Below are 14669 nucleotides of genomic sequence, written 5' to 3' on the forward strand. Positions count from 1 at the left end.
AGTCCTCATCTTAATTAACGTTAAAAATGAGTATTTCTTAGTCCTTCCTTTAGTCTGATACCTCGTTCCTAAGATGAGTGAAGCCGTCTTGCTGTGGTGAGGGTAAGGGGCAGTCATCATATGGAGGGGTTAAATATTTCTCAACTAGGTCAGGAAGACTTGACTTCTCTTACATGTACGCCTCAAGGTATTTACTGTTATATTCGTAAAACTGAGTCTTGGAAGAGAAGGAAGGAGAAGAAAGACCAGAAGAGAAGGAATGCAAAACAGATATGAGGATAGAAAAGAGATTCAAATGATTGTACAAAAACGTGACTGGCGAATCGGTGCAGAACAATGACAGAGAGGGAAAAAAAGAAAATGAGAAGGAAAGGTACAGAGTTAGTCAGGGCTGGGGCAAATATGAGAAATATCAGCATGAAATAGAGATGGAAAAATAAAGAGGAAGGAATAAAGTGGGAGAGCAGGTTGTGAGAGAAGTGGAGATTGCAAGAGAATTAGCGAGTAACAGAGGAAGGAATAATAACAGAATAGAGGATATATAATAGTAGAAATAATGAAAGAGGGAGTTCAGTTAAGAGCAGGAGGGAAGGAGAGAGAAAAGAGATGACAGAGAAAAACATGGCCAGTGATAGCACATGGAAGAATGAAAAAGAACAGAAAAAGAAGAAGAAAAAGAAAGATAAAAACAGTGATAATGAGAGAAAGCGTCCAAGTAAGGTTAGGAGAGTGAGAGAGCAAACAGTGAGAAGATAGAGTTACTGAGTTAGTACTGAGGCTGCAGTGAAGTGGGCTGGCTTTGACCCCTTCACTGCGAGGACCTCTAGGGTAATTTACTGTTGCCACTGCGAGACGTGTTTATTCTGCCTAGCTTTTTCGAACCCAATTTTGTATATAATTTCTACCTCCAGACGTGTTTATTCTGCTCAAGGGAGACTTTTAGAATTGGAGGGGTTAGATACAGTCTTCAGTTACCTAACAGAGAGCTCCCTTAAAAAGTACTGAATTATCTGTTTATTAGTTAGAAGTGAAAAATGTGTCCGGGTTGAAAAGGTTAATACTGCTGAATGAACAGTTAATTCTCATATACGTGGCATAAGAAGTCTAAAATGGGAAACTAGATAGCTCCTCCACACCACCTCTCCCTCCGTCAAATCCGACAGGAAAACTGGGAAAAGGCCTTCACAGATAATCATGTGAAGGACAGGAAAAGGGAGCAAATACAGAACAGGGAAAGGACGGGGTGGACGGGATAAGGGGGGAAGGACAGAAAGGAGGAAGAGGAGTAGGAGAAAGAATAGAAGAAGAGAGAGAGAACGGGGACAGGGAGAGAGAAGACAGGAGGAAAGAGAGGGGACAGGGAGGGGATGCAAAGAGAGGAAAGAGAGACAAAGTAAAGAGGGAACATAGAGTGAAAAGACAGGAGAGAAAGAAAGCAGGGAAGGGACATGAGAAAAGAGGCAGAGGATGTAAAGAGAGGATATAGAGAGAAAAGACAGGAATGAAAGAGAAGAGAGAGAAGACAGGGGAGAAAGGACAGGGAGGGGACAGGGAGGGTGGTGGGTACACTCCCCGAGGTGGGTCGTAGCGTCGTCACTTGTCGTTGAGGTCAGGGGTCGAGGGGAAGGGGGAGGGGGGGGACAGTGTGAGGAATGGAAAGTTGTGAGTGTGTGAGAACAAGTGAGAGAAAGTGGGAGAAAGTGTGGGTGAGAAAGAGAGAAAAATGAGAGATTAAGAGAGCATGGAAATGAAGGAATGAATGGAGCAAATATAAGAAAATGTTTATATTTGAGAATAAGTGATAAAGAGTGAGAACGTGAGTGTGTGAAGGAGTGTGTGATAGTAAGAGTGTGGGTGTAAGTGTGTGTGTGTGTGTGTGTGTGTGTGTGTGTGTGTGTGTGTGTGCCAAATTAACAAAAGTGGTTGTGCTTTTGAGAGACTGCTATAATGTGAAAATGGAAGAAGGCAAATGGATATATGCAAGGGAAAATATTATGAGGAAAAAGAAAAAGTGTGACAAGTGTGCTTAAGTGTGAAATTGTGGATACTAGGGTATTCTACTGTAGAGTGAAAACATGGCTGTGAATGAGTGTTAGTATGAGATGGTGGGGGAGATAGGATAGGAGAGTGAAAGTTTGGTGTGACAGAGCAAGTATGAGAGAGTGACTAAGATGGTGAATCCGTGTGTAAGGACGTAAAAGTGAGCTTTGAAGGTAACAGTGATAATTGAAAGTGACACGACTCTATCCTCAACGGTAAAAGCTGAAGGTGATGGCAATATATTCTTTCCACAAGAGAAACTTGAAGGTGATGCGCCACTTCACCCCAAAACAGTAGAAAATGAAGGAAATACAAACATGCTCTTCCATAAACATGAAAATTTAACGACACACAAGTTGATCCCTCCCTCACCAGTGAATATGACGCAAAACACTCATGGATGATGCCCGTAAAAACAAAATATAAAGGACATCCAATTCAGTACTTCAATCAACAGTGAAGAATGAAGGAAATACAACTCACATCTTCACTCAGCATTAACAGGTGAAGGAAACTCTATGGTACTTTTCCCTCTGCAGTGAAAAACGAAAGATTAGCGTGTAGAATTTTCCATCGTCCGTGAAAATCGAAATATCTACCTAAACATCAAAACTTCAATGGAATAAGTCATTTCTTCACTCAGTCTTTATGACAGAAGGAAGAAACGTTCGTATTTTTTTTTCCGAGCAGTGAAAATGAAAGGCAATACGACACGATGCCTCCATTTGCAGTGAAAATTTCTGACAGGAAACCAGTCTCTCCCAAAATATTTACAACCCAACGAAGTACATGTCAAATCTTCCTTCAGTCCCCTCCGTCAACCCCTCCATCAACCCTTCCATCAACCCCTCCATCAATCCAAAACAACAGCATTCATTTCTCTACTCACTGTGAATGGCGGCAAGCTCGTGGTGGTGGTGGTGATGGTGGTGGTGGTGGTGGTGGGCGGAGGGGGTGTAGGGGGCGGGGTGGGTGTTGGTGAGGGGGGCGTGGTGGTCCTGACTCACGCCCATGTACCCGCCCACGCCCTCGTTGCTCGGGGGCGTCAGTGGGCCGGGAGAGCCTGTCGGGGGAGAGTGAAGGGTTAGAGATCAAGCAAATTCTTAACAACTATCATCTGTTCACTTTAACTAGACCTAAAATTGCCATCTCTCCATCGTGAATATTGAGTTACAACAGGAAGCTAACATTAGAACACAATGTTAGTCACAAAGAGGTACTATGGGAAGAAAAAATGAGGAGTTTATAGAGGTAGGTAGGTAGGTAGGCATGTCAGTAGCTAGGTAGGTAAGGATATATTTAGGTAGGAAGGGAAGAAAGGTAGGAAGATGAGGAGCAGGGGAAGGAGGAAGGGAGAGGAGGTAGAGAAAAAGAGCCTAGGGAGGGGAAGGGGAGGGAGGAATAGGGAGAGCAGGGAGAGGGGAAGAGAGGGGGAGGCTGTGAATGAATGAAGAGTGTGGATGGTGGGGAGTAGAGGGGGAGAACGGGATCATAGAAAGTTGTGGAGCTGGGGTAGGGGAGGAAAGGTAGGAAGGACGGAAAGCAGGTAGGGAGGAAGGGAGGGAGCAGAGATGGGAGGAGGACAGAGGAAGAGGAAGCTGGCTTAGGGAAGGGAGGGAAAGGATGTAAAAGGGGGAAGGAAGGGGAGGAGTGAAAAAAGGGGAGGGAACAAAGAAGGCAAGGGAGGTGAGGACGGGAGGGAGGAGGAAAAAAAGCAGGAGAGGGGAGGGAGGGGAAGAGAGCAGGGAGAAAGTAGAGAGAGGAAGAGGGTATGAAGGTTGGGAGGGGAAGTACGGGTGGGGGAAGGGGAAGAGAGAGGGCAGGGAAGAAGGCATGTAAGGTAGGGAGGGGAAGTGAGTATGTATAATAGGGAGGGGAAGGAGGTGGGGGTGGGGGAGGGGGAGAGAGAATGTAAGGTAAGGAGGGGAAGGAAGTCAGGTGAGGGAGTGAGTGAGGAGGAGGAGGGAAGGAGAAAGAAGAGTGGGGGAGAGGAGAGCGCGTAAGATAGGGAGGGGGAAATGAGTATGTATGGTAGGGAGGGGAAGGAAATAGAGGCGGGGGAAGGGGAGGGGTGAGTGAGGAGGGGAGGGGGGCGAAAGGGTGTCCGTTTCAGGGGACGTCGGAACAACTGTCGGGTGTTTCTCTGTTGTGCTTGGTGCCACGCCAGACATACCATAGCAGCCCGGGCGAGGGGGAGCAGGGCAGGGAGAAGAGAAGGGAGGAAGTAGAAGAAATGGGAGCAAGGGAGAGAGAAGGGGGCGGGGAAGAAAAAAAAAAAAGGGCCCAAGAGAAGAGGGAAGGGAAGCGAAGGAGTAGGGGAGAAAAGAGGGAGAACAGAATAGGGAATGAAGACAGCAGGGGAGAAGCAGGAAGGATATAAGGGAGTAGGAGAGAGAGAGAGAGAGAGAGCAGTAAAGAAAACCAAGAAGTATAATAAAAATAAGCAGCCAAAGTGAGTGATGCAAGAGGAAGTAAGGAACGAAAAGAGGAGACTAATTTAGAGTATGAAAAAGAATGAGAAGAGGAGGAGTGTGAAAGAAGGGAGGGTGAGTGAGGAAATTGTTATTATTATTATTATTATTATTATTATTATTATTATTATTATCATCATCATCATTACAATTATACCACAGCACGGACATGCACATTCAGTTCCCTTTCTCTGAACACACACACACACACACACACACACACACACACACACACACACACACACACACACACTCCCCACCACACACACACACCCTCCCCATCACACACACTCACAGTCCCCCTACTTCCTTGCCCTCTCACCCCCTCCCCTCTCCACCACCACCACCTCTCCCCTTCCACGCACATCACCCCTCCCTCCCCTGCAGACGTCAAACCAAACATTATCCCAAGCGTGACTCACTGAAGGGCAATTACGTGCAGAACAACAAACCCACAATAACATAACACTTGCCACGCGTCATTGGCCACCTCCACGCTTGCCTTGGGGTGATTATTTAAGTCTCCCCGGCCACAATAATCATCCTGGGAATTAAAATAGACAGTGGGAATGCCTACGATGCCACTGGGTGTAGTAGTGTGTGGCGCGGTAGATGAGAATTGTTCAGATGGTTTCTTGTGCATGCCTAAGTGGATTAGTTTTTATTTTTCTTCCTATCTCCCCTTCCGTCTTTCACTTCCTCGAATATATGTAGGTGCGTGTGTGTGTGTGTGTGTGTGTGTGTGTGTGTGTGTGTACTGACAGAGTACATGAAGATAAAGGAAGGAAATGCGAAACGAGAGGGATGAGGGAAAAGGCAGCCGAACAGGGAGGAGAGAAGATAAGGATATGGGTACACCTGTCCTCTGACCTATCCTTCCCCTCGTCCCGTCATCTACCCATCCTCAGCCACATATACACATCTCGCCCTCGACACCCACCTGAGCACACCTTTCCCTGCACCTCGTACCACCTCACACATCCTCATACCTCACCACACCTCACCATATCTCACCACTCCACACTACACCTCACCACACTACACCATCCTTTTAACCCATCTACGTCACCTTCCACCACCCCACACCTCATCACAATACCTTACTGTACATAAGTACAGTACAGATGGCATAGAAAAAAAAGTAAACGAAAGAATCCTCATAGTGTAGCTACATTAAATCTCGAATACAGTTTAGGGTAGAAGTATCTCGTATAATTGGTGTGTGTGTGTGTGTGTGTGTGTGTGTGTGTGTGTGTGTGTGTGTGTGTGTGTGTGTGTGTGTCTTGCACCCTGCCTTCGAGATCCAGTTAGCCTATAAATGTCACCTTTGGAACGCTAATACCCACTGTCTGTGTTGTGATACGCAGGGATATTTCACTCAAGAAAGGTCTGAATGGCATTAGCGGGGATGTTTAGATGTCGTGATAATAAGGCCCGCCGAAAGAACAGTAAATATTGCTTTAACGTATATAATCTCACAGTTTTCCTTCCATCTGCGTTACTGAGCCCTAATCCTCACCAACCCTATATGCGCAGTCGACCACTGCCTAGTATGCTTAAAGTTCCATATGGCACAGTTGTATATCTTCTTGGAAATGGCACAATTGTTCTTCTTGGAACTAAAATTAATTTGTACATTCGGCAACAAATTAAAAGGACTATGTCGGATATCATGCTTCCCTCCTCACGAACTTTGAAAATAAATCTCTTGAGTCTGTTGTATCTGGTAATAAAGTTGTATCTGGTAAACATTTGGCCACAGATCAGTGCCTTTAGTGTCATTTGCCTCATATTCAAGAGACTAGATTTCAAAACCCACGGGAAGAAAAGCAGGAGGGACGATAAGACTTCTGTCCCCGCAAAACTCACACACACACACACACACACACACACACACACACACACACACACACACACACACACACACACACACACACACACACACAGATAGGAAATATGAAAATAAATACAAATCTGATCACTAATATTTCCGAAAATGTCCTTTCACATCAACACGGTAATTATATAACCTGATCCAGTAACCCATTATTTCGCTAAACAAAATCCACCCACAACCGAGCCACAAAACCCTGCTATTTACCTACCGCACACGCACGCCCTCTGTGGATAGTAAAACGAAGCCTCAGTGAGTGTGTTTGTTGGTGGAGCAATTAGTAAGAGACATAGGTGTGTAGCGAAACGTTAGCCTATCAGAAGCATATTGGGTCTCGGCCCTCTCGGGTTAAATCGGTCAGTGCAGTGGGTTGCGTCTTCGTTGCCTTACATGGGAGACTCCGTGGCATCTCTTCCTCAGTGGTTTATTTTTGCCATTACACCTTTATATCGATCTGTGTGTTGCTGATGCTGACTATATCGATACTAAAAAAATATATGACTAACATACTAGATTATATGAACGTGTGATATGCAAAATAAGGAAGAAATACATCTATACGTTAGCAATATATCAAAACCATCTGCCTGTTTGTTACATCCATTATACTTTTTTCGGATTAAATTGTAACCCCTCCATTATATAAAAAATTAATCGATACACCAGTAAATAGCCTACATGTATTCCAAACCATTGGTATGTTATGTAAATTCAGAGTTTCTGGACATATTTATCAGTTATCTCTGGTGTTTGAATCTCAGTTCAATTTTTAACCCGCTGTGCAAAAACGTACCACCATCGCGAAAAAAGGAAAAACGATAATAATAATAATAATAATAATAATAATAATAATAATAATAATCTGATTCTTATGTTAACGTGTCAAAGCAACTGCCAGGTTTCTCACTGTTTGGTTTTCAGTTTATCTCTTTTATCACGATGACGTCTTAAGTTAGTATAGTCTTCCTGTGATAAGACAGTTTTAATTACTGTAACTTAGGAGAAATTTTTAACATTAAGGGTCTGATACAACCGCCATTAACCCGCAGCGCAAGATCAACCCTGGATGGCCGATTAGTTACATTAATTAAAGCCACAAAAACATGGGGTAGATTTCTCATGGTCTGTTATTTTGAGATTAAATTGTAACCCGCAGCTCAGCACCGCCCCACAGCCATGAATCACGCCTAATGGATACGTTAATGAAGTCGTTTAGAGTACAGCCTGTCTCTCTCTCTCTCTCTCTCTCTCTCTCTCTCTGTTAGATTAATGAGAGAGTGACAAGAAAATAGCCGGTTTCAGATTAAACTGTAACCCGCAGCGCAGCACCACCCCGGAGCCACAAATCACGCCTAATCGTCCTGTTAATTAACCCGTCTACAAGCATCGGTCCGGTTTCTTCACGGGTTTGTTTTTCAGATTAAGCTGTGAGCCGCCGCGCAGCATGACGCCTCCGCCTCACACGGGCCGGCGCACCGCAAAACACGCCTAATCGCGCGATCGTGACAGCGGCGACACTCAACACCCGCAGTCCTGGGGTGTAGGTGGCTAATTTGGACACTAACACCCACACCAGCATCATACCAGCCACACCAGATGGAATAGTGGCATAATTAACACGTCCACTGTGATGGCAAGGTGTTCATTATACTCCTGTTACTCTTAATCAACATTTTCTCTTCTTCTTTTTCAGTATCTTCCTTTTCCTTTTCGGTATCTTTCTTTTTCTCTTTTCTTTCATTCATTCTTTCCTTCTTTCTTTGTTCTTTCTCCTTTTTTTTCCTTTTTTTTTTTAAGTTGAGGGGTACTTCAATGGCGTTTTTTATATCTTCCTGCATGTTGCCTTCAAGCGTCATTTATTTATTTATTTATTTAGCGAGGGAGAGAATTTTTTCAATTGAAGGGGAGGGACGAATGAAACTTCCCATACCTCCTGCAATGAAACTGAAATGGTGCTAAGGAAAAAGAAAACATAATTTTACCCTCCGAAATTATGTTAAGAAAAATAAATATAATCTCTGAAACGCCGATCTGAAGCGCATTCTATAAGTCGGTTATTTTCACCACAGTACAATCATGGTCTCCAGCAAGAAAATATTGCAAGGATGAGACTTTAATTTTTGTTGTGATTTTTCGAGGTCCTTTACAGATGACAAGGTAGGGGCAATGAGCCAACGAATATTTATGACTGATGAATGAGAATATGGACGGAGATCAATGGTGAAATACAAAAAAGAAAGAAAGAAAGAAAGAAAGAAAAAGAGAAGAAAGAAAGAAAAGGAGAAGAAGAAAGAAAGAAATAAAGGAAAAATTTTACCACAGGAGACAATATCCGTAGAAAATATACTGTCAAGAGCAAGAAATTCCTGAGAAAGAAATATTACGAGAGAAATATAGCTCAGAGAAGGAGAGATCGTCCTCAAAAACTACAAGTGAAAATCTGACCAAAAGAGAATAACAAAACTATAGTGAACAGAAGAAATACTTCCGGTATGTTGTTTTAGGAAAATTATGGAAAAAAAAAAATTTGTGATATTGAAGTACGGAGAGCTAGGCAATGGTGGATGTGCTACCAAGAGGAGAGGCGACAAAAAAGAAAGAAAGAAAAAGAAAAGAAAGGGAAAGAAAGAAGAAAACAGTACTGTACAAACAATTAAACTCACATAAACAAAATAGTACCGTATGTAAATAAGGAAATACAGTACTGTAATTAAATTAAAAGAAATTACTGGTACCAAAGAAGATAATTGAAAAATATAAATAAAATGAAAAACTTATAAGCTGACATACATTGCTAAATAATAATCGATTCAGAACAAACGTTGACACAAAACAGATATTAGATAAGCTTAACAAAAATAACATTACACTTTCGATAAACAGACAAAAGTAGCAGAAACTGTACTAATAATTAAACCAGTAAAACACTAGTAGTAGAAATAGTAGAATGCTAATATCAGTAGCAGGAAAATCACAACTTAAGATGAAAATTGCAATCCATGACCTTTACCTTAAGATATAATTGTGTGGTGACGAAAAAGGAAAAAATCGCCCATGACCATTTCTTTTTCTTGTATTTTTTCACCAGTAAGTATACGAATATCTATTGCATATTAGCATCGAAAAAAAATGATAAGGAGAGTATTCTGAGAGTGAAAATGAATAGGGAAACAGTGAAACATAAGGATATTAGAGACTTTCAGAGGCATTGTTGTCTGAGATTACGGTAAAAGAGTCATTAAAAAAACAACGATACAAGATAAGATAGGAGAACACTGCTACTGGAGAACACGGGCAAAAGAAGATATTTTGACTTTAGAATATTGTAGCAAGCAGTTAAAATGATACAGTTGCAGCAAAAGAACATTGTGTTAGGGATATATGATAAACAGAAAACGAACGGACCGGCACAAATGAATACTGGAGATAATATTGTAACGAGAAAATACTGACATTAAAAAAAGTAGGGACAAGAATATATTTTAAGAGAATTCTATCACAAAAGAAGATAAAATATTCGAGTATCAAGAATATATAGAGGGATACCAGAAAATGAACAAAACGACATCAACTCCTCGTGGAATTGGTTTAGAATGTTTATGTTATGTTTAACTGCTTATATTTAGAAGCTGAAAAATTACATACAAAAATATTAAAACCTCAAGGACAAGAGGTTACCCCGGAATGAACAAAATCGTCTGACTATTAAATTCCCTGCTAAGCTGAATATAATCGTCTATCGGTAGTTAACAGCAAAATAGCTAATATGTCCGTCATCACAAGGGTGCAATAGGCAAAATAAAGTTAGGTGGAAGTATTGAAAATATCTCCTAGTCCCATGAGAATCAGCCGAATCAACCCCTAACGATGTCACCCTGTCCCTCCAAGATAGGTGTCAACCTGTTCAGTATTTCCTCAGTTTGGGAGGCTTCATAACATCAATATTTTAAATTTCCTTTCTCTGTATGGCACACTAGTATTTTTTCCGCAAAATTTTGGTGCTGAAAAGGTAAGAAATAGCATACAAAATAATCTTATGGTGAACTACACAAAAGAAACTGCTAAAGAAGAGATATAAACTGCTAAGGTAGAGGTTAAAGCCGCTAAATCCACCATAATAAGCCCTATAGATGTCACTCCTCTCGATGCCATAGTCTAGATGTCACCTACATCCTCTCTCCCTCCCGGCCAGCCCGAATTTGTTTAAGCCCGACAGGAAAAATATGTGTTGAAATGGGTTGACACGGGCGGCGGGCGGGCACAAGAAAGCCCGCCCGCCACTCATCCATTGCGCGGTGACAGGTATATGTGTGTGTGGGAGCGCCGCCAACACACACCATTACACAAGGAGGGAGAGACAGGGAGATATAGAGGGAGAGGAAGAGATAGAGAGACCCTGTGCCCGGAAGTCATCCAAATCGCTTCCACCTTGATCTATATAGCGGAGAGATAGGTAGGGATGCGCGGGTCGGTTTCACTGCACTGAGTGTATAGTGAAAATATTAAGCACTATTATCACGCTTATAATAAGTGGATCGCTTCATTATCAGTTTATTATCAGGCAAACACGCATCATTAGACACTAGAAGGGTCCAGCAACCGTTCAAGTTTCAATCCTACCCTACTTGTTGAGCGATTCATACTGGAAATGTGCACGATCAGTTTAGGCGCGTAAATTAGTATTATCAAGAGGTCATTCACGGCATAATGAAAGGATGATTATAGTGTCAGTTTAAATAAGTATAGATTAAGGTCTGTGCACCACTTAAAAGAGTACTCTGGTAGATGGTGGTCTCATAATTAGCAATGATATTAAGTAGTTATATAGCTTATAATGAGTGAATAATTTGCAGTGTCAGCTAAAGAAAGCAGTACATTAAAGGGTTTGTCCACTTAGATATCGTTCTGGTTAAAGCAAAACTGTTAAAAAATATTAACGTTAGGCAACAGTTAAGGTCACCCCAACCTACAGGTATTCACAATCACTAGGGCCGACGCTCCTTCACAACACCCTACGATTCAGTTCACGGATATTTTTACTATCGCCTTTTATTTCAGCATTTTCAGGAGACGAGGAGTTTGGGAGGTGTTACATAGGGTGCAAATACATCCTCACCACGACCATTTTTGTGTCTTTTGTGGAGGTAATTTATTTGAAGCATAGAGTGGGGTGATTATTTTCTTTTTCGCTTTACACTCGAACCCTCAAGCTCAATCAGATCACAGGGCATGTTAATTGGAACTTTAAGGAACGTTATCTAAGTCATTACTGAGCATAGTTTCGCAGCTTAATTCATGGACAGTACACGCACCAAACGCAATAAGACCTCCGCTAACGCTAAAAGCCACACATCTTATATTTGCCGTCTGTGCTAAGGTTAGGACCAAAGTATGTGGCTTAAATAATGACAAAAGGTGTTGTTAAGTTTGGTTTGCTTAATGTCCATATATAAATAAATCCCGACAACTAAGCTTAATAAGTGCCGTGAATAAAAGTGACATCATCATAAGGAGAGGTCGGTTTGATTAGACAGTGTTTATCGCCTCCAGTTTTCGTTCACTGCTTAAAACCTGCAACAACATTCAGTTAGATGGCAGCAGCAAGAACACTCTGACTTTGGAGTACTTCGTATGTTTTAAATTTTAGCTTTGCCGCTCGAGCACTGAAAAAATCATTAGAAAGTGCTGACCAGTAGAAATATTCATTGACCATAAATATTTGTAAATTGTCACCGTTCATCATTATTGGTCTCAAGTTTAAATGATGCAGTAAATCAGTCAACGAAAACACCAACCTCACAGAAATACAGTGAAAAAGCAACACTGAGTCCGCTGGAGGGAAAAGTTGAGTAGCTGGTGTGAATGTGTCGTGGGCGGTACTCACCTGTGGGGCTGTTACTCTGCTTCACGTAGGCGGAGGTGGGCGTGAGGGTGGTGGGCGTAGTGTTGGGCGTGAGGGCGGACCACATGTCACGGTCTGCGAGGGCACCCATGGGCGGGAGTGGCGCCGCTGGGGTCATGCTGGTGTACACGCCGGGGGAGGCAGGGGGGTACTCAGCCACGCCACCCCCGCTACTGTACGACTGCAGGGAGCACGACGCACCGTACATATTCCCGCCGTAGGACGTGGGCGGCTGTGGGTAGGCGGTGTAGTCAGGGTATGGTGGATATTGGGTGTACTGGGTAGCGGAGGTGAGCTGGGTGCCACACACTTCGTATGGCGTGGGTAGGGCCGGTGCAGTGCCCTGGTATAGCGGGTAGGGCTTCATCGCCTGCACCTTCCGTCGGAATCCTCGCGGCCGCCGTCGGAAAGAACCCTCCTCAAACATGAGTTCAGCCGTGGGATCAATGGCCCAGTAGTGTCCCTTGCCTGGCCTGCCCATGGACTTAGGCAGCTTTATAAAACACTCGTTCAGTGACAGGTTGTGACGGACTGAGTTCTTCCACCCGGTATATGACCCGCGGAAGAAGGCAAAGCGTTGTTGTAAGAACTGATAAATCTCTGATAGCGTCAGTCGGCGCTGCGGGGAGCTCTGTATGGCCATGACGATGAGGGCAATGTAGGAATACGGCGGTTTCTCCTGGCGCCGCGCCCCCCCGCGCTTCCCGCCCCCAGTAGTTTTATCGGTGGTGGTGGCGGCGGCGGCCACGGCTGCTGGTGCGTCTGACGGCACTTCGGTGAGGGGCGGCGGTGGCGTCTCCTCGGGCGGCACGAGGGGCGCCATGGCCGCCACGCCGCCGTCCTCCTCCCCCTTCATGGCCACCGCGCTGGCCAGCAGAGCCAGGTCGCCGAACTCGGCCGTGCCCGCCACACTCCTGAAGGCCAGAGCCGCGACGGTGGCGTTGTGCTCGAGGCCGCTGGGCTCCGTCCTGACGTGTGGTGCGGGTGACACTCACACTCACACGCACACACACCAGCCCCCCACTGCACTGCCAGGCTCACAGTCACCACGTCAACAGTCCACAGGCTAAATATTTATTGGGGTTGGCACGGAGGCAGGTTGAGGTGGCGGTGTGACTGGCGGGGTTATCGTCACGTCACGCTTAGGGGGAGGTCACAGCTCGCTCCAAGTTGGGGTGGCACTGGTCAGGTCGCGCCCAGGTGAGCGTGCCAGTGCCCCTCCCGCCCAGATGGCACCGAGGCGCATGCGCGGGTATGAGAGGCGGGGCGGGGCGGGGTGGGGGAGCAGCTCTGTAAAATGCCGCGATCATTATCCGCTTGTTTGTTTCGCCTGCCTGTAACGGTGCACGGGCAGGCCAGCAGAGCCACACTCCACATGCTCAACCCGATTCATCCACTCACTCCACCACACTAACGCACACCCTCCCACCCACCCACGCACCACCATTTTATTGAGAACCTCTCATTACAAACGAAAATTATGACAGTTTCAGCAAAGAACCTCCACCATAGTACCGAATCATAGCATATCCTGACCTTGCATGGCGTTATGTATGCTGTATGGGCGTGACAGCTCCCATCATTCACTTCTTTTCCGAGAACATGAGCAAGGAAGCCAAGAAAATCATGAGGGCAGACCACCCACACGACGTAGGTGAACGACGCCCCGCCCTTGGCACTGGTGGGCGGGGCGTGGGCTGGAGGGCTGGACGGGCGGGGGTGGGGGCTGAGGGACCTGAGGGATGGGGTATGGCCTGGCTCCTGACTGGCCAAAGGGGAGAAAACTGCCAGTTCAGCAATTTCACGGCTAGTTTTAGAGACACATTACTCCCATTATACCTTAATTTCTTACGGGTCTACACGAAATTTCAGGATATTTTTTTCTAAGAGATGTTTAAGAGTTTTTGAGTTTAGAGGTCCCTTAACTCCAAGGAACGAATTGAGGGACCTCCGTGACTGTTTTTGGCAACGCTATACGGGGGCGAAGGGCGGAGTCACGGGGTATTGAGACTCTCTGGTTGGTCCTCCAGTCATTTCCCACTGATGTCCTAGGTTCGCAGTTACAAAAGATCCTAACAATTTCATATGGTCACAAAAAAGTCCCATAGCAGCCGTAACTATTATCGCAGATCTCTTGGGTCTTTCGTGTTTTTGTCACATTAATATACACTTTGGGCTGGAGTAGTTTTTATACAGGATATTGACCAGTTTAGAGAATGTACAAGTGAGCATAACATTTCAGCATTATCAAGGATTGTTTTGTTTTTCGTACCTTGTGCTTTAATATTCCCTTTACTTTCATGGTCAGGTGATTGGTGGCTCTATGAATGAAGACAAAAATCTGCAGAAAAATATACTTAAA

The 14669-nt window shown here is 44.4% G+C and overlaps 1 protein-coding gene across 1 annotated transcript in view; it reads right to left on the minus strand.

Moving 5' to 3' along the window:
* Positions 1-13163, minus strand: part of LOC145406378 (uncharacterized) — a 90149-nt gene extending 76986 nt beyond the window's left edge. Inside the window, exons 1-2 of the mRNA XM_080277543.1 lie at positions 12290-13163; positions 2930-3103 (exon numbers count right to left, since the gene is read on the minus strand). Of these exons, the coding sequence (XP_080133669.1) occupies positions 2930-3103; positions 12290-13163 (1048 nt within the window). The remainder of the gene's footprint in view (positions 1-2929; positions 3104-12289) is intronic.
* Between the last annotated feature and the right edge of the window lie 1506 nt (positions 13164-14669).

This window comes from Coenobita brevimanus, chromosome 70 (genome assembly GCF_032717465.1).
Source record: "Coenobita brevimanus isolate Jiangsu-jjx chromosome 70, ASM3271746v2, whole genome shotgun sequence".
In the NCBI taxonomy this organism is placed as follows: domain Eukaryota; kingdom Metazoa; phylum Arthropoda; class Malacostraca; order Decapoda; family Coenobitidae; genus Coenobita; species Coenobita brevimanus.